The 20204-nt window shown below is 51.1% G+C and overlaps 1 protein-coding gene across 1 annotated transcript in view; it reads left to right on the top strand.

The window, feature by feature from the left end:
• Positions 1-20204, top strand: part of mdfi (MyoD family inhibitor) — a 107964-nt gene that overhangs the window by 33314 nt on the left and 54446 nt on the right. Inside the window, exon 2 of the mRNA XM_070859500.1 lies at positions 17930-18061. Coding sequence (XP_070715601.1) covers positions 17930-18061 — 132 coding nt within the window. The remainder of the gene's footprint in view (positions 1-17929; positions 18062-20204) is intronic.

Raw genomic sequence — 20204 nt, 5'->3', positions numbered from 1 at the left:
AAGATCATGGTTGATCTTTGACCTCAACTCCACTTTACTGCACTGTCCCCATATCCTTTGATTCCCTTAATATCCAAAAATCTATCGATCTCTGCCTTGAATATACTCAACGACTGAGCCTCCACAGCCCTCTGGGGCAGAGAATTCCAAAGATTCACCACCCTCTGAGTGAAGAAATTCCTCATCATCTCAGTCCTGAATGGCCAACTCCTTATCCTGAGACTGTGACCCCTGGTTCTAGACTCCCCAGCCCGGGGGAAACATCCTCCCTACATCTAACCTGTCAAGTCCTGTAAGAATATTGCATGTTTCAATGTCTCATTCTTCTAAACTCTAAAGAATATAGGCCTAGTCTACTCAATCTCTCCTCATTGGACAATCCCCCCATCCCAGGAATCAGTCTGGTGAACCTTCGTTGCACTCCCTCTATGGCAAATAAATCCTTCCTTAGGAAAGGAGACCAGAACTGTGCACAATACTCCAGGTGTGGTCTCACCAGGGCCCAATATAATTACAGTAAGATATTTTTACTCTTCTACTCAAATCCTCGTGTAATAAAGGCCAACATACCATTTGTTTTCCTAATTGCCTGCTCTCCAATGTGCCCCCCACCCCCCCACACTGTAAACGCAGGGACGTGCAATCAAGCCCCCTGACTTCAGCCCAGCATAGGGTGCAGCGAGGAGGGGGGATATGGAACTCGGACACAACACCATTTACATTAAATCGTTTAAAGGAGCATTGACTATAGTATCAGTTGTGGAGAGAGACAATAAAGGGAGAGAGAGAGAGAGAGAGAGAGAGAGAGAGATTGCAGGTGGGAATGGGAATGTCTGCAGACTAGATGTTTCCGTAACTCCGAAGTGCTAATCACTGCGAGGAGCAGAGGAATGGGACTCATAAATCAAGGGGAAGGTGCCTCCGGTCACAAGGCACTGACTGGATCTCTTAATTATAAAGAATTTCGAGCTGTTGAAGCACTCTGTTAAAGTGTGCCATTTTTATTAATTGCTTGCGTCCATGCGGAACGTTGATGAGGGTTGAATGAACGGACAAGCGTTGACAATCTAAGTTTGAGAAAACTCCTTTCTTAAAACTCACTTTTTAAAACAAAAAAATTAAAAAGAGCACATTTATATTAAACCATGAGTGATTTCTCTTACCAACTCTGTCACATTAAACATCAAACTGATGTTGCACATTGGCTGACAATAATTAATAAACACTGCACACCTTGGCGGAGAGAGAGCCTCTTATAAGAACATGAGAATTAGGGGCAGGATTCGGCCATTCGGCCCCTTGAGCCTGCTCTGCCATTCAATAAGATCATGGCTGATCGTCGACCTCAACTCCATTTCCCCATCCCGTCCCCACATCCCTCGATTCCTCACTTAGGCAACTGGATTGGGACTCCGAGTTGTAACATGTATATCGTTATTTTCGGGTCAGTCTTACTACAGTTGGACCTCTCTGGTCCGGCACCCTTCACCATCTTCTTCATCATCATAGGCAGTCCCTCGGAATCGAGGAAGACTTGCTTCCACTCTTAATGAGTCCTTAGGTGACTGAACAGACCAATACGAGAACCACAGTCCCCGTCACAGGTGGGACAGATAGTCTGTTGAGGGAAAGGGTGGGTGGAGAGTCTGGTTTGCCGCACGCTCCTTCCGCTGCCTGCGCTTGTTTTCTGCATGCTCTTGGCGATGAGACTTGAGGTGCTCAGTACCCTCCCGGATGCTCTCCCTCCACTTAGGGCGAACTGGTTTTTGGCCAGGGACTCCCAGGTGTCAATGGGGATGTTGCACTTTATCAAGGAGGCTTTGAAGGTGTCCTTGTAATATTTCTGCTGCCCACCTTTGACTCATTTGCCGTGAAGGAGTTCTGAGCAGAGCGCTTGCTTTGGGAGTCTCGTGGCTGGCATGCGAACTATGTGGCCTGCCCAGTGACCTGACCGGTGCCTGAAGGAAAAAACATTAGCAGGGCCCTAGGGAAAGGGTGGGGAGTGGGACTGGCTGAGGTGCTCTTGCAGAGAGCCGGCACGGGCTCGATGGGCCGAATGGCCTTCTGTGGTGTAACCGTTCTGTAATTCTATGGCACTATCTCCAGATGCTTTCCAAGGAGTACTGCTATCATCTTACCCAAACCACCTTAGCCTGTGCTGTCACACTCGGTGTTCAATCCCACTGATTACCAGTCAGCGGCAGATAAATACTCAGTACGAAGCTGAAGTTGAGAGCAGAGCAGTTATATCCTCGAACCTGTAGTGTAATGTTGATGGTTTGCATTGGCTTGGTGTTAATGCTTTCTTTCAGCTGCGTGACACCAACCATTCCTGCTAGCGATTCCCCTCTGGAAGATTGACGTAGAATGTACAGCACAGAAACAGGCCATTGGGCCCACCGCTCCGTGCCAGGGTTTATGCTCCACACCAGCCCCCTCCCACCCCTCTCCATCTCACCCCATCACCATATCCTTCTATTCCTTTCTCCCTCATGTGTTTATCCAGCTTCCCCTTAAATGCATCGATACTATTCACCTCAACCCCTCCCTGTGGCAGCGAGTCCCACATTCTCACCGCTCTCTGGGTTTCTCCTGAATTCCCCCCCTTGTTTACAAATCCTGGCATGGCCTCGCCCCTCCCTGTCTCTGTAATCTCCTCCAGCCCCACTATTGTGTTCATACTCTGTTGGTTACTCGAACCCTCACGAGACAGGCATTAGGACCCTGCGGGGGCTATTCACACCTGCTGTAAACATGCTGGATTTGGACGCCATTATGGGAGATGCTGCAAAGGACGCAGTTAGTTCCACCACTCCTGTTTCAGTTAGTCTGTTTATTTACGCACACAACATAATTTGGCGACGAGGATGACTCACATTGTCCTTCCTATCCTCCCACCTTTCCTCTCCACAACCAGGGACCCTCCAATCCCATGGCTGAGATGGATAAAAAGCTTTTCTACGTACATCATGGCGGGTGGGTTAGACGGTGACAATGTAACACCAGCTCACCATTGGGCAATATTTATCCACTGCCTTGCCACCGAAGGCCAGCGCATCTTTGGCCAAATCGAAGACACGGAGTCTCATCATCATAGGCAGTCCCTCGAAATCGAGAAACATAAGAACATAAGAATTAGGAACAGGAGTAGGCCATCTAGCCCCTCGAGCCTGCTCCACCACTCAACAAGATCATGGCTGATCTGGCCGTGGACTCAGCTCCACTTACCCGCCCGCTCCCTGTAACCCTTAATTCCCTTATTGGTTAAAAATCTATCTATCTGTGACTTGAATACATTCAATGAGCTAGTCTCAACTGCTTCCTTGGGCAGAGAATTCCACAGATTCACAACCCTCTGGGAGAAGAAATTCCTTCTCAACTCGCTTTTAAATTGGCTCCCCCGTATTTTGAGGCTGTGCCCCCTAGTTCTAGTCTCCCCGACCAGTGGAAACAACCTCTCTGCCTCTATCTTGTCTGTCCCTTTCATTATTTTAAATGTTTCTATAAGATCACCCCTCATCCTTCTGAACTCCAACAAGTAAAGACCCAGTCTATTCAATCTATCATCATAAGGTAACCTCCTCATCTCCGGAATCAACCTAGTGAATCGTCTCTGTACACCCTCCAAAGCTAGTATATCCTTCCTTAAGTAAGGTGACCAAAACTGCATGCAGTACTCCAGGTGCGGCCTCACCAATACCCTGTACAGTTGCAGCAGGACCTCCCTGCTTTTGTATTCCATCCCTCTCGCAATGAAGGCCAACATTCCATTCGCTTTCCTGATTACCTGCTGCACCTGCAAACTAACTTTTTGGGATTCATGCACAAGGACCCCCAGGTCCCTCTGCACCTCAGCATGTTGTAAATTCTCCCCATTCAAATAATATTCCCTTTTACTGTTTTTTTTTCAAGGTGGGTGACCTCACATTTTCCGACATTGTATTCCATCTGCCAAACCTTAGCCTATTCGCTTAACCTATCTAAATCTCTTTGCAGCCTCTCTGTGTCCTCTACACAACCCGCTTTCCCACTAATCTTTGTGTCATCTGCAAATTTTGTTGCACTACACTCTGTCCCCTCTTCCAGGTCATCTATGTATATTGTAAACAGTTGTGGTCCCAGCACCGATCCCTGTGGCACACCACTAACCACCGATTTCCAACCCGAAAAGGACCCATTTATCCCAACTCTGCTTTCTGTTAGCCAGCCAATTCTCTATCCATGCTAATACAGTTCCTCTGACTCCGCGTACCTTTATCTTCTGCAGTAACCTTTTGTGTGGCACCTTATCGAATGTCTTTTGGAAATCTAAATACACCACATCCATCGGTACACCTCTATCCACCATGCTCGTTATATCCTCAAAGAATTCCAGTAAATTAGTTAAACATGATTTCCCCTTCATGAATCCATGTTGCGTCTGCTTCCACTCCCAAAGTGAGTTCTCAGGTGACTGAACAGTCCAATACGTGAATTACAGTCTCTGTCACAGGTGGGACAGACAGTGGTTGAGGGAAAAGGTGGGTGGGACTGGTTTGCCGCACGCTCCTTCCGCTGATTGAGCTTGGTTTCTGCATGTTCTCGGCGACGAGACTCCCGGATGCACTTCCTCCACTTAGGGCAATCTTTGGCCAGGGACTCCCAGGTGTCGGTGGGGATGTTGCATTTTATCAGGGAGGCTTTGAGGGTGTCCTTGTAAATTGACATTGACATTGGATAAAGCAACTAATTTGGCCATCCAAATCGAATCAGTGCTTTCCGATTCAAAAGCGATCAGTTTCCTCTGCCCACCTTTGACTCGTTTGCCGTGTAGGAGTTCCGAGTAGAACGCTTGCTTTGGGAGTCTCGTGCCGGACATGCGAACAATGTGGCCCGCCCAATGGAGCTGGTAGAGTGTGGTCAGTGCTTCGATGTTCGGGATGTTGGCCTGGTCGAGGACGCTAATGTTGGTGCGTCTATCCTCCCAGGGGATTTGAAGGATCTTGCTGAGACATCATTGGTGGTATTTCCCCAGCGATTTGAGGTGTCTACTGTACACGGTCCATGTCTCTGAGCCATACAGGAGGGCGGGTATCACTACAGCCCTGTAGACCATGAGCTTGGTGCCAGATTTAAGATCCTGGTCTTCGAATACTCTCTTCCTCAGGCGACCGAAGGCTGCACAGGCACATTAGAGGTGGTGTTGGACCTCGTCATCGATGTCTGCCCTTGCTGATAGTAAGCTCCCGAGGTATAGAGTCTAATGCCAAAGTGGTAAGCGCCCTAGAGAAATATTTTGGGCCAAAGAAAAGTATCATGATGGAGAGATACAAATTTCATCAAAGGGGGGCATGGGAACAGTCATCCAATCAAGCAGCATATAATTTCATGAACTGAACTGGGTGCTACGTGTAACTTTGGAGCACTCACAATGGAAATCATCAGAGATCAAATGATTGATAAAACAATGATCCCCCCCCCCCATTTGGGAATGCTTGCTAATGGAGGATGACAAATTGACATTGGATAAAGCAACTAATTTGGCCATCCAAATCGAATCAGCGCTTTCCGACTCAAAAGCGATCAGATCGCCTGCTCCTCTGTGCAGCAGACTGCAGCTACAGCCCATGTGCAAGGCATTTCTCCAAAGCAGAAATCACAGCAGAGACCCAGGGCTAGTACTTAGCCACCCACTACGGATCGCAGGCTGAACTTCCACTGCTTTAACTGTGGGGACAAATCACACTCAGCAGAATCCTAACTGCCCTGCACGTGGCAATAAATCCTCTGCATGTGGTGAAATGAACCATTTGCTAGTGTCTGTCGCTCATCACAGCACATTCCACATGTGGATAACCTCGATAGTGATGAACCCAGTATGGGTTACATCGTTAGTGACATTTCGCACATCGGTTCGGGCAAATTCAAGGACTGTGAGGAAAACATTGATGGCACGCCCTGCTGCCTTCTCATTGACCTTGGAGCGAAAGTGTCCATATTGAGCGAGGCAAAACCCACTTCACACACTGTCAATTGCAGCCCGCAACTTCCACTGTACATGCGTACTCCGACTCCAAAATTGAGGTATTTGGGGTGATATCTGTCCCTATATACTACAAGGACATAACATTGGAGAACTTTTCCTTTTACGTCGCGAAGGGATGAAGCCTCATGGGTGTTGACCTTTTTGACAAGCTTGGGTTCAAAGTTTACGACCCAACCTGTGTACACGGTGGACTCTGACGAGCAGTATCCCTCAATCTTCACGGGGTTTGGAGTGACAACAAAATTCTGCCATCAGCCCCACGTTGACCCTTCCGTCAAACCGGTTAGGCAGCAACTTCACCGTCGCCCATTCACGGTTCGCGACCAAGTATCTGCAGAATTAACGCGACTCGAATCTCGGGGAATCATTGAAAGCATCGATTCCTCACCCTGGATCTTGAACTTAGTCATTGGTTGGCGTAAAAATGTGGAGATCCGCCTATGCATCGACCTGAAAGAGGTCAACAAGGCCATCATCCCCGACAAGTACCCTCTTCCTACCATCAATGAACTGTCTTCAGAATTCCACGGCTCAATAGTTTTTACGAAACTCGACATGCGCCGCAGTTACCTGCAAATACCCCTAGCGGAGGACAGCAAACCGCTCACGGCACTCACGACACATGATGGTCTGTATCAGTATCGACGCATGCCCTACGGACTGTCTTCTGCACCAAGTGCATTTCAGAAGATTGTCACTACTATGCTAGCAGGCATAGAGGGAGCCCTCAATCTGCTTGACGATATCGTCCATGGATGGACAATGGAAAAACATGACCAGCTTCACGCAGTTAAGGCTAGACTTGCTACACATAACATTACCCTTAATGCCGATAAGTGTACATTCGCTGCTGGAGAAATAAACTTTCTGGGCTACAGAGTCACAGCACAAGGTGTCTGACACCATTGACGTGATCCAGCGAATGCAGGAGGCTACCAACGTCAAAGAACTTTCATCATTCCTCGGCACTTGCAACTTCTATCTGAAGTTGGTCCCGCACTACGCAAACATTGCCGAACCACTTCACAAGTTGCTGTGCAAGGACATCACTTGGGAATGGACAGATTCCCAGGCTCAGGGATTCGCCACGCTTAATGGGAAAATCACATCCCCTCCTATCCTCGCGCACTTTGATCCAATGTCACTACATACGTCACCACAGATGCATCAGGCACCGCCATGGGTGCTGTGCTCTCGCAATGGATTGACGGCCTGGAACACCCAGTCGCCTTCGCCTCTCGCACGCTCTTGTCTGCAGAACGTAAATACTCTACAGAGGAACGTGAAGCACTCGCTTGCATCTACGCATGTGAACGCTGGCATATTTACCTCTGGCAGGAAATTTATCTTCCATACAGATCACCAAGCGCTAACTACGCCACTCACTCCAACTGGATCTGGGCACAGACCACTATGAATCAGCCGATGGTCAGATCCCCTTTGTCAGTATAACTTTGATGTACAGTACATCGCTGGCAGTCGCATCCACATAGCTGACATGCTCAGCCTCTCGACACCTGCTTCGGACTCTGGTGCTGACTTGTTCACAGCTGACTACGTCATGTTGATCATCACTCAGTCCATCACAAACCTTGTCTCCTGCGACGAACTCAAAACCGAATCACAGCGTGATGCTACGCTCCAGCACGTGAGCCACTTCTTCCAGACAGAGTGGCCTAAGCAAATTCCAGAAGAGCTGAAAACATTCCACAGACTTTGCGATTAATTTTCCATTTGGAATGATGACCGGCTAGCTCGTGGTGATACAGCAGTAATTCCCTTCAACAGCGCGTTCTCTCATTGGCACACGATGGCCCCCCTGGCATTGTCCTCATGAGGCAGAGATGTTGAGATTCAGTATGGTGGCCTGGGATTGACACTCGCATCGAGGAGCTCGACTCACTGCGAAACCTGCAGTCTGAGCGAGAAGGCCACACACATCCGACCAGCGCCAATGAAGCCCATTCCATGGCAACAACTTGTTGGATATCTTCGGTCCTGTTGAAGCAGCTCCACAGCACCAGCGTTTTCTTGTTGTAGTACATGACCTGCATTCCAAATGACCAGAAATCACTACAAGTTCAGTGACCTCATCAACAATCGTCACTATTCTGCAGCGTATGTTCATGAAGTGGGGCCTCCCAGAGGTCACAATCACTGACCATGGACCACAGTTTGTGTCCGACCAGTTCAGGATTTCCTCACATGCTATCGAGCATCGCCTTACTGTTCGGTACAATCCTCAAAGCAACGGAGGTGTTGAGTGATTTAACCATGTCATCAAAGTGGGTTTGAAAGCCAACCTCGCAGCAGGCCAAACATTCAACGGAGCAGTTCAAACCATTCACCGCACATCATAGGCAGCCTCTTGGAATCGAGGAAGATTTGCTTCCACTCCCAAAGTGAGTTCTTTAATGGCTAAACAGTCTGATACGCGAACCACAGACCTTGTTACAGGTGGGACAGAAATTCGTCAAGGAAAGGGGTCAGTGGGGCTGGTTTGCCGCATGCTCCTTCCGCTGCCTGCGCTTGGCATCTTCACGCTCTTTGCGTTGAGACTCGAAGAGCTCAACGCCCTCCCGGATGCACTTTCTCCACCTCGGGCGGGGTCAGGGTCTCCCAGGTGTCAGTGGTGATGTCGCACTTTACCAGGGAGGCTTTGAGGGTGTCCTTATAATGTTTCCGCTGTTCTCCTTTGGCTCATTTACCATGAAGGAGCTCCGCATAAAGCATTTGCTTAGGGAGTCCCGTATCTGGTATGTGAACTGTGTGGCCTGCCCAGCGAAGCTGATCGAGTGTGGTCAGTGCTTCAATTCTGGGGATGTTGGCCTGGTCGAGGACGCTAATGTTGGTGCGTCTGTCCTCCCAGGGGATTTGCAGGATCTTGCGGAGACATCGTTGGTGGTATTTCTCCAGCGACTTGAGTTGCCTTCTGCACGTCGTCCATGTCTCTGATCCGTACAGGAGGGCGGATATTACTACAGCCCTGTAGACCATGAGCTTGGTGGTAGATTTGAGGGCCTGGTCTTCGAACACTCTTTTCCTCAGGCGGCCGAAGGCTGCACTGGCGCACTGGAGGCGGTGTTGAATCTCCGCATCAATGTCTGCCTTTGTTGATAAGAGGCTCCCGAGATATGGGAAATGGTCCACATTGTCCAGGGCCGCGCCGTGAATCTTGATGACTGGAGGGCAGTGCTGTGCGGCGAGGACAGGCTGGTGGAGGACCTTTGTTTTACGGATGTTGAGCGTAGGGCACATGCTTTCATTTGCCTCAGTGAATACATTGACTATATCCTGGAGTTCAGCCTCTGAATGTGCACAGACGCAGGCGTCATCCGCATACTGCAGCTCAACGACAGAGGTTGGGGTGATCTTGGACCTGGCCGGGAGGCGGCGTAAGTTAAACAGCTTCACACTGGTTCTGTAGTTTAGTTCCACTCCAGCAGGGAGCTTGTTGATTGTGAGGTGGAGCATGGCGGCGAGGAAGATTGAGAAAAGGGTTGGAGCTATGATGCAGCCCTGTTTGACCCCGGTCCGGATGTGAATTGGGTCTGTAATGGATCCGTTGGTAAGGATCACAGCCTGCATGTCATCGTGAAGCAGGCGAAGGATGTTGACAAACTTTTGGGAGCATCCGAAATGGCGAAGGATGCTCCACAGACCCTCGCGGTTGACAGTGTCAAAGGCCTTTGTAAGATCGAAAAAGGCCATGTATAAGGGCTGGCGCTTTTTCCTGCAACTGACGCGCTGCAAAGATCATGTCCGTTGTGCCCCGTAGGGGACGAAATCTGCACTGTGATTCCGGGAGGAGCTCCTCAGCCACAGGGAGAAGACGATTGAGGAGAACTCGAGCGACAACTTTCCCAGTGGCTGATAGTAGGGAGATTCCCCTGTAGTTGCCGCAGTCGGACTTGTCCCCCTTTTTAAAAAAATGGTCACCATCACCGCATCTCTCAGATCTCCCGGCATACTCTCCTCCCTCCAGATGAGAGAGATGAGATCATATATCCACGCCAACAGCGCCTCTCCGCCATACTTCAGTGCCTCAGCAGGGATTCCATCCGCACCCGTAGCCTTGTTATTCTTGAGCTGTGTTATGGCTTTGCCTACCTCGTGTAACGTTGGGGTCTCACTGAGGTGGTGGCGGGTCGCATGCTGCAGGATGGAGTCGAGAACACTCGAGTCAAAGGCAGAGTCTCGATTGAGGAGATCTTCGAAGTGCTCCTTCCATTGGGCCCTGACAGCCTCGGTGTCCTTGATGAGTGTTTCCCCGTTCTTGGCCAGCAGTGGGGTGGGGACGGGGGATATGGGGAGGAGCGGGAGGGGGAAGGGACTGGGTGGATGCAGCACATGTCTGGAATTTTAAGAAAAAAACGAGAGGAGTGAAGACAGAAGAAGTATTGATAAAAGAGAAACAAGAAAGATTGATATGGGGAGAGGTTGCATGGTGAGGTGAGAGGGTGAACTGGTAACACAAGCCTTTTCTTGTATCTTGTCTGGGAGTGCGAGGGAAAGTGTTGATCCAGGAGATCAAATACTTCACCCTTCATGATTGCGCACATTTCATGATTTCATTTCATCATCTCAATTAGGATAATTCTCATATGTTGGTTGGACTGACGCCCTTCCACCTCGATTGGCTCCATGAGGCTACTCTGGCTCCTTAAATACCTCCTTTGTAAATGTGTTTTCTTTTTTCAATGACTGGGAGGCCCCAGTCCTTCATTACTGCTCCCTCAGGAACTCCCGTTCAGGGACACCGCGTACATATAAAGCCCTCAGACACTCACTCAGTGTGCGTGGGCACACTTTGGTCCACGGGGGCCGGGGGGAGGCCTCTGACGCAGGAAGAGACCCAGCCCCATGTTGGAGAGGCTCCAACCCAAGCCACAGAGGAACCCGCACAGGAAGAGTTTCTGCTGGGCCGATATGGAGCGCACGCACTCCGACAGAGTCAAAGCCCCTTTTACACAAGTCCAAGGAGCTCTGGTACGGTCTGGCAAGACCCAAGACCGACACAGAAGCTCATGTGTACAAGTGTAGCACGTGGGCTAGATTCTTGGTTGTCTAACGCCTCAGTTAGTGGCCAGAGGGGGCATTAATGGGAGCGTTCGAGCTCAGCGACCGGGAGTGCAGCGTTTAGCGCTCCCGACGGGAAATTCATTCGAGGCTCACCAAGGGCGCAAACCGCTAGCACCCGGCTGCTGACAATCACTCTGATCCTGACGTGTTCCTGGTGCAATTCCTGGTCAGTAAATCCAGTGCGGCCGCCTCATCGAACGCCTGCCAAGAACAGTGTCTGAAAAAACAGTGGGTCCAGGCTTGTGGAATCGTTAACTGGCGGCTACTTAAAGGGTTGAGGAAGCACTTCCCTCGGAGGTCAGTCAGTGCAATGTTTACACACAGCGTGAGCCTCCGAGTTTGCAGCGACAGACAGACATAACAGTGCGGGGGGAAAACGAGCGATTCTGAAAACTTTACTGGGTGCGTAACTGTGCCGTGCCTTTAAGACTCGGCTTTTCCCAGGATCTGAATTAGTGCATGTGTAACGGCTCGGTTAAACTTCCATTATGCTCCCCACCCGCCGCCAGCTCTGGTGAGCAACGGCTGATTTAACGCCCCGGTCAGCTCTTCGACCGATTCTGACCAATTTCTGAGTGGGAGGCGCTAAAATTACCACTCGGCCTGGGTTACCGGCCCAACTGCGGTGCGGCCGAATTTCTGCCGCCATTAACCAGTGGATTACCAGCACAGAGAGCACTGGGCAGCCTCCTGCTGCTTGTGCAGCCAGGACTGCCCCATTGGGTCACAACATTGTTTTGTTAGGACATCTGAAATCAGCAGGAAGGAACCTAAAAAAAGACTTGCATTTATATAGCGCCTTTCACAACCTCAGGATGACCCAAAACAGTTTGCAGCCAATGAAGTCTATTGGAAGTGTAGTCCGGAACCGCAGCAGCCGATTTGCCCAGTGAGGGTTCGATCTGTCCGTTTGCTGGTCAATCGTCGGTACAGGACTGCGGTTAGTTTGGATTTTGGGTTCACTGGTTCTCCACAGGGGGGTTCCAGCTTCTATCATCAGGTGTATCATTTCACAAACATCTTGATGCCCAAAATATCCCACTCACCCCAGCCCCAAGAAGGATCATTGGAGTTCAGAAGAATGAGAGGTGATCTTATCGAAACTTATAAGATAATGAGTGGGCTTGACAAGGTGGATGCAGAGAGGATATTTCCACTCGTAGGGGAAACTAAAACTAGAGGACATAGTCTCAGAATAAGAGGCCAGCCATTTAAAATTGAGATGAGGAGGAATTTCTTCTCTGAGGGTTGTAAATCTGTGGAATTCTCTGCCCTAGAGAGCTGTGGAGGCTGGGTCACTGAATATATTTAAGGCGGAGATTTTTGAGCGATAAGGGAATAAATGGTTATTGGGAGCGGGCAGGGAAGTGGAGTTGAGTCCATGGTCAGATCAGCCATGATCTTATTAAATGGCGGAGGGGCCAAATGGCCGACTCCTGCTCCTATTTCTTATGTTCTTATGATGGTCAGTCGTTGATCCATCAGACAACTGACAGTTGTGGGCCTGAGCTGTCCTGAGGTGGACCTGGTGAGCTGGACAATTGACCATGATGTGTGTAAGTGCACTGTCACCATCCCCTTACCCACAGTGTGGACACACAGTGTGGACCCATCGAATGGCACTGCCACTGTGTGCCAGTGTCAGGTTTCAACAGCAATTTCACTCATGCCACTTGTGGGCAGTTAGCCCTGCATGGAGACAATAAAGTTTTTGGGTTTGAATAGTTTTTAATTGTTTTACCAGAGTCCTTTTATTGGAACTAACCTGCCGGCCGACAGTATCCCCTGACTTTCCTTGGTAGAAGTAAAACTATTTTATGCAGCGAGTGGTTAGGGTTTGGAATGCACTGCCTGAGAGGGCGGTGGATACTGATTCAATAGTAGCCTTCAAAAGGGAATTGGATAAATACTTGAATGAGAAAAAATTGCCGGGATGTGGGGAAAGATCGGGGGAGCGGGACTGACGGCTCTTCAAAAGAGCCGGCCAGACTCGATGGGCCGAATGGCCTCCTTCTGTGCTGTACTGTTCTATGATGCTAATTGAGCATCCCTGATTATAATCGCTCAACCATCGGTGGCCATGCCTTCTGTTGCCTGGGCCCCAAGCTCTGGAGTTCCCTCCATAAACCTCTCCACCTCTCTACCTCTCTCTCCTCCATTAAAATGCTCCTTAAAACCGACCTCTTTGACCAAGCTTTTGGTCACCTGCCCTCCTTTCTTCTTGTTTGGCTCTGTGTCAAATGTTTGTCTGAACACTCCTGTGAAGCGCCTTGGGACATTTTACTACATTAAAGGCGCTATATAAATGCAAGTTGTTGTTGGAGCAGGGAGAGAGAGCACTGAATCCCAGCTCAGTTCAGGATCCCAGATCCAGGTGGGCCACAGGTTCCTGCCGATGTCCCCAGGCCTGACTGAGTTTCACTGCTCAATATCGGGGCTCTGGACAGGCAAGGGCTTGGTTTGTGTGCTGTCAGTCCTGCTGCGTGTGACTCTGCACCAGAGGTGGTACATGTTACCTTAGGCTGCTGATTGCAGGTCTAGACTAGCAATCTTGAGGTCATGAGTTCAAGTCCCGCTGTTGTGAAAGTGAATCAGCAAATCTGGCAGTTTCTAAGCTAATACCAGACACACTGGGTGTGAAAGCTGCCAGATTGCTGCAAAAACCCAACTGGATCATGAGTGGAGGGAACCGACCACCTACCCATCACCACACCCCACCTACCCACCTCCTCCCCATATCCCCCAACCCCACCTACCCACATCCTCCCCATATCTCCCAACCCCACCTACCCACCTTGTCCCCATATCTCCCAACCCCACCTACCCACCTTGTCCCCATATCCCCCAACCCCACCTACCCACCTCCTCCCCATATCCCCCCAACCCCACCTACCCACCTTGTCCCCATATCCCCCAACCCCACCTACCCACCTCCTCCCCATATCCCCCCAACCCCACCTACCCACCTTGTCCCCATATCCCCCAACCCCACCTACCCACCTTGTCCCCATATCCCCCAACCCCACCTTGTCCCCATATCCCCCAACCCCACCTACCCACCTCCTCCCCATATCCCCCAACCCCACCTACCCACCTTGTCCCCATATCCCTCAAACCCACCTGCCCACCTTCTCAATATATCCCCCTTCTCTCTCCTGAAACACAGCTGTTTACCATTTGACCACATTCCCTGGCAACTTATTCCATCAGTCAATGTCCTTTGGTTGAAGGAGTCCTCCAACGCCTATTCTTTTTTCACCTTTTCCCATTCTGCAGACTAACCTGCCCTTGGAAGTTTTGCCGGCAGCTAGTCACTACCCCTTGGAGATTAGATAAATTAGAGAGGGTCAGTGAAGCAAGTTTCTACACGGCTCATCAGAGGAGACAGCTGAATGGGTCGAACTCTCTTCTCCAATTCTATCCTATCTTAACTCCTCCGGCATTTTGAGTTTTAGTTGTGTTGATATCCTTGTGGTGAAATAGCTCCGGTTAGACTCTGCAAGTGCTCTGTGCAATTCCCCAACTATGGGTTAATAACTAACAGCGGCGTGTGTATTAACACCTGGAGACTGGATTCAGACAGCCTCAGGCTCAGACTCATGCTTGAGGTTAAGTGAGTCACTGCTCACACACAACCTCCCCATTTACACTGCTTTATTTGCCCTTTTGTCATCGTTCCACAAATCTCAGCGTTGGAACAGAAAACAGATAAATAACCAGAAATCACAAACATCCAGCAGTTTGTGTAGCCTCAATCTGCAGAAAGCTGAGGTGAGACACATAATCACATAGAATTACAGGGAATTGATAGCACAGGAACAGGCCGTTCGGCCCAACTAGTCTCTGCTGGAGTTTGAGCTTCACAAAGCCTCCTCCACCCAAATTATCCCCATCCTGGTATTCACACCCTCTCCCTATCTCTCCCTTCCCACCCTCTCCCTATCTCTCCCTTCCCACCCTCTCCCCATCTCTCCCTTCCCACCCTCTCCCTATCTCTCCCTCCCCACCCTCTCCCTATCGCTCCCTTCCCACCCTCCCCCTATCGCTCCCTTCCCACCCTCTCCCTACCTCTCCCTTCCCACCCTCTCCCTACCTCTCCCTTCCCACCCTCCCCCTACCTCTCCCTTCCCACCCTCCCCTTACCTCTCCCTTCCCACCCTCCCCCTACCTCTCCATTCCCACCCTCCCCCTACCTCTCCATTCCCACCCTCCCCCTACCTCTCCATTCCCACCCTCCCCCTACCTCTCCATTCCCACCCTCCCCCTACCTCTCCATTCCCACCCTCCCCCTACCTCTCCATTCCCACCTTCCCCCTACCTCTCCATTCCCACCCTCCCCATACCTCTCCATTCCCACCCTCCCCTACCTCTCCATTCCCACCCTCCCCGACCTCTCCATTCCCATCCTCCCCTATCCCTCCATTCCCACCGTTTCCCTCCATTCCCACCCTATCCCTCCAGTCCCACCCTCCCCCTATCCATTCAAACCCTCCCCGTCTCTCCATTCAAACCCTCCCCGTCTCTCCATTCCCACCCTCCCCGTCTCTCCATTCCCACCCTCCCCCTGTCTCCATTCCCACCCTCCCCCTGTCTCTCCATTCCCACCCTCCCCCTGTCTCTCCATTCCCACCCTCCCCCTGTCTCTCCATTCCCACCCTCCCCCTGTCTCTCCATTCCCACCCTCCCCCTGTCTCTCCATTCCCACCCTCCCCCTGTCTCTCCATTCCCACCCTCCCCCTGTCTCTCCATTCCCACCCTTCCCCTGTCTCTCCATTCCCACCCTCCCCCTGTCTCTCCATTCCCACCCTCCCCCTGTCTCTCCATTCCCACCCTCCCCCTGTCTCTCCATTCCCACCCTCCCCCTGTCTCTACATTCCCATCCTCCCCTATCCCTCCATTCCCACCGTTTCCCTCCATTCCCACCCTATCCCTCCATTCCCACCCTCCCCCTGTCTCTCCATTCCCACCCTCCCCCTGTCTCTCCATTCCCACCCTCCCCCTGTCTCTCCATTCCCACCCTCCCCCCGTCTCTCCATTCCCACCCTCCCCCGTCTCTCCATTCCCACCCTCCCCCCGTCTCTCCATTCCCACCCTCCCCCCGTCTCTCCATTCCCACCCTCCCCCCGTCTCTCCATTCCCACCCTCCCCCCGTCTCTCCATTCCCACCCTCCCCCCGTCTCTCCATTCCCACCCTCCCCCCGTCTCTCCATTCCCACCCTCCCCCCCGTCTCTCCATTCCCACCTTCCCCCGTCTCTCCATTCCCACCCTCCCCCTGTCTCTCCATTCCCACCCTCCCCCTGTCTCTCCATTCCCACCCTCCCCCTGTCTCTCCATTCCCACCCTCCCCCTGTCTCTCCATTCCCACCCTCCCCCTGTCTCTCCATTCCCACCCTCCCCCTGTCTCTCCATTCCCACCCTCCCCCTGTCTCTCCATTCCCACCCTGCCCCCTGTATCGCTCTATAAATGTTTCCAAGCAGACCTGATTCACCCAACTCCGCCCCAAGTCCAAGTTGTCTCCCCTCCAGCGGTGAAAGCCTCAAGTTGCCTTCCGGAACAGTCTGTGGGTGCGGCCATCTTTCCACACATTGTCCAACCTTCTCCTCTGTGTTTGAGCCTAAAGAGCTGGGTCCGGATATTCGCTGGTCCTACGACCATTAACGGATGAATTTGCGGCTGAGCGAGGTTGCGGTTTGAGGCTTGGGGCAGGACCTGGTCAGACACATTTCCTCACGGTGGGGCCGGGCACAGGACATGCCCGCCCACTGACGGGTGGATCGGTATAGTATGACCCTATTCAAATGAGGGAAATACATCATACAACATATCCGGTAACAATGGTGGGTTAAGGGATACTTCTGTGGTAACCAGCTTCACTGAGGACCATCGGGGAAAGATTTCAAAGGGGTGCGATGGATCGTATTTCCCAAACTGATAACTTTCTCCTCCTGTTAATTGCAAACGAACCTGAGGCAAAACGGTTTTAAGATGAGCTGATGGTTTCTGAGAGTCACAGTTGTGGGTATTTAGTGTTTATCCTAAGTTTCACGGAACAAATAGACTGTTTTTAGAATTTATCTGTTTTCTACAAATGGACGTTTGGGTTCTTCTCGGATGTTGTCTGGTGTGAGAGTTTATTCATCCTTATGAGAGACAAGGCGGAGGATTTTTGGTATAAATACTTTGGTTTTAGTGAAGCATTTGTATTGCTGCTCTTGCCGAATTGGCACGGTTTGGTAATAAATAGGGATCGCTGATGAACAACCGTCCCTCCAAGCTGGCCAGCTGCCTGTCCATCCCAAGCAGCTCGGGAACGGCTTTCAAATTGGAAATTTCACGCCTGCGTGGAACTTTGAATGGGCTGCACCCCCCAAAAAAGATCGGGGAAACATTGATGGATAATCTAAAAATTTACACGGAGATTCCTTTTGATATTTTGGATCATAAGGACAGAGTAGTCTTTAGTAAACATCTGTCTCGTAGAATATCTGTCTCCCTTCGAAGCCCAGCTGGACTTTATTGTGGGCTCTTGTATCAAACCGGTTCACCCAGCCACAGGTCAATTTAAACACCCTTTCATCTCTCACCCCTCACCTACACATAATTGAAGGGAGGGACTTGGCATCTATATAGCGCATTTCAGGACGCCTCAAAGCGCTTCGCAGCCAATGAAGTTCTTCTGAATTGTAGTCACTGTTGTAATGTAGGAAACATGGCAGCCACTTTGCTGTTTGTGGGAGCTTGCTGTGTGCAATGTGATAATGGCCAGATAATCTGCTTTTAGTGGTGTTGGTTGTGACAGTTAGCTTCACTCTTGTTGCAGACGATGAAGATGAAGGCAGAAAAGATCACGTGTTGTCGAGAGAGGACACAGCGCCATTCGAAGAGCAGGCAGCTCACCGGGAGGGAGAGAGCATGGCACGGAGGCCCAGCTCAGCAGTAGATGCCATAACATGTAAGTCCAACTGCTGGTCCTGTTCAGGCAAGATAATGTGCTTCCCGAAGGCTTACAGCATGTCCCAACTCTCAAATCGGAGAGGTCAAGATTCAAAACTCTGCTCCCTTGGCTGACACAAATACTTCAATACCGATAGATGTAGATGGAGTAAATTGGGCCCATATTGGCTGGAGTTTAGAAGAATGAGGTGATCTCATTAAAACATGTAAGATACTGAGGGGGATTGACAGGGTAGATGCAGGGAGGGTTTCCCCCCGGGCTGGGGAGTCTAGAACCAGGGGTCACAGTCTCAGGATAAGGGGTCGGCCATTGAGAACTGAGATGAGGAGGAATTTCTTCACTCAGAGGGCAGTGAATCTTTGGAATTCTCTGTCCCGGAGGGCTGTGGAGGCTCAGTCGTGGAGTATATTCAAGACAGAGATCGATAGATTTTTGGACTCTCGGGGAATCATGGGATATGGGGACAGTGCAGGAAAGTGGAGTTGAGGTCGATGACCTTATTGAATGGCGGAGCAGGCTCGAGGGGCCGAATGGCCGACTGCTGCTGGGATATAGTTCCACAAGCTCTTGGATACTTCTTCAAGTGGCCATTCTCCAAGGGCAAGCTTAGGTAGTGAGCATGGCAGAGTATTAGACTGTAGGCACCATGGCAAAGTCAGATCTTGCTCAGGCCAGTCTCCAACTCCCCGAGCTTAGCATTGCTGAGCTAATTCTAGTAACACAGCTATTCCCACCGCCCTGCTCGACTAAATCAGCCCAGGCCGAGGATTGACTCGGGACCACTCTGGTCTGTGTGACTCGCGATCACACTGAACAATCGGGGAGTGCGGGCATGTAACGGAACCCCCGGCTTTCTCTCTTTGCTTCTTACTAATGCTGGGTATTAAAAAAGCTGTGCAGCAGTGATAGCGCGATGTACAGACAGAGACCCCCAACCCAGGCACATCACGGTGCCAAGTGTAGGCCGAGGGGGTGTGTGGGGGAGGGGGTGACTGAGGGTGGGAGGGAACGAGCGTGTGAGGGAGGCTATGAGGGGGCAAGGGCGCATGTGAGAGACGGAGGGTGGGGGTGAGGGAGGATGAGTGTGAGTGAGAAAGGGAATGAATGAGTGAGGGAGGAACTCGCACACGGTTAGATTTACACACCTCTCCATGCTGGGATCGGGAGCAGCGTTGCCGGAGCGGGGGAGCAGGTTGGGGTCTTGTCTCTCGGCCGGAGAAGTTTGTGGAACTCGGGAGAGGATTGGGAGAGCAAGAAGCCACTGCAGCTGGAAGCGGCTTAAAGAAGCTGTTTTTCTCTCAAAACAGTCGTGGGGCCCTGGCTGCCAACGTCTGGCTCCGATTGCTCAAGGCAAATGCCACAAGTTCCACAACTATTTCACTGAAGCTGCAGAGACAGAGTGAAGCTTTGCTGGTCAAACACACTATAACTTGTGAGGCAGATAGAGTGAACCTTTTGAGAGATGTTGGAGATGTCGTGGCTCGAGCTTCACATCAGCAAAGTGGATCCGTGACCACGGTGATTATACATGGCGGCGTATCAAAGGGGCACCGCCAGTATTAATCCAGGACACACAACAACGCAACTTAATCCAGTCAGCAGTAACAGTAGGAATCATTTTCAGGAACAGGAAAAGGCTGTTAGACCCAACACATCCGCCCAGTTTGGATCCACCCACCCACCTCCCCACCCCCCACCGCCCCACCCCCCAATCCCACCCACCTTCTCCCCATATCCCCAACACCACCTAGGTGGATCGTTCAACTTAGACCCAGAGACTGAGGGCTGCCCTTGTACAATGATGGTCTTCCTACCCTTGGTAGAGCACCGGCAGTCGGCGATCTGATTGAGCACGGTGGTGTTCACCGGCAGTCGGCAATCTGATTGAGCACGGTGGTGTTCACCGGCAGTCGGCGATCTGATTGAGCACGGTGGTGTTCACCGGCAGTCGGCAATCTGATTGAGCACGGTGGTGTTCACCGGCAGTCGGCAATCTGATTGAGCACGGTGGTGTTCACCGGCAGTCGGCGATCTGATTGAGCACGGTGGTGTTCACCGGCAGTCGGCAATCTGATTGAGCACGGTGGTGTTCACCGGCAGTCGGCAATCTGATTGAGCACGGTGGTGTTCACCGGCAGTC

This window comes from Pristiophorus japonicus, chromosome 17 (assembly GCF_044704955.1).
Source record: "Pristiophorus japonicus isolate sPriJap1 chromosome 17, sPriJap1.hap1, whole genome shotgun sequence".
NCBI lineage: Eukaryota > Metazoa > Chordata > Chondrichthyes > Pristiophoridae > Pristiophorus > Pristiophorus japonicus.
This window is presented reverse-complemented; position numbering and strand designations above follow the sequence as displayed.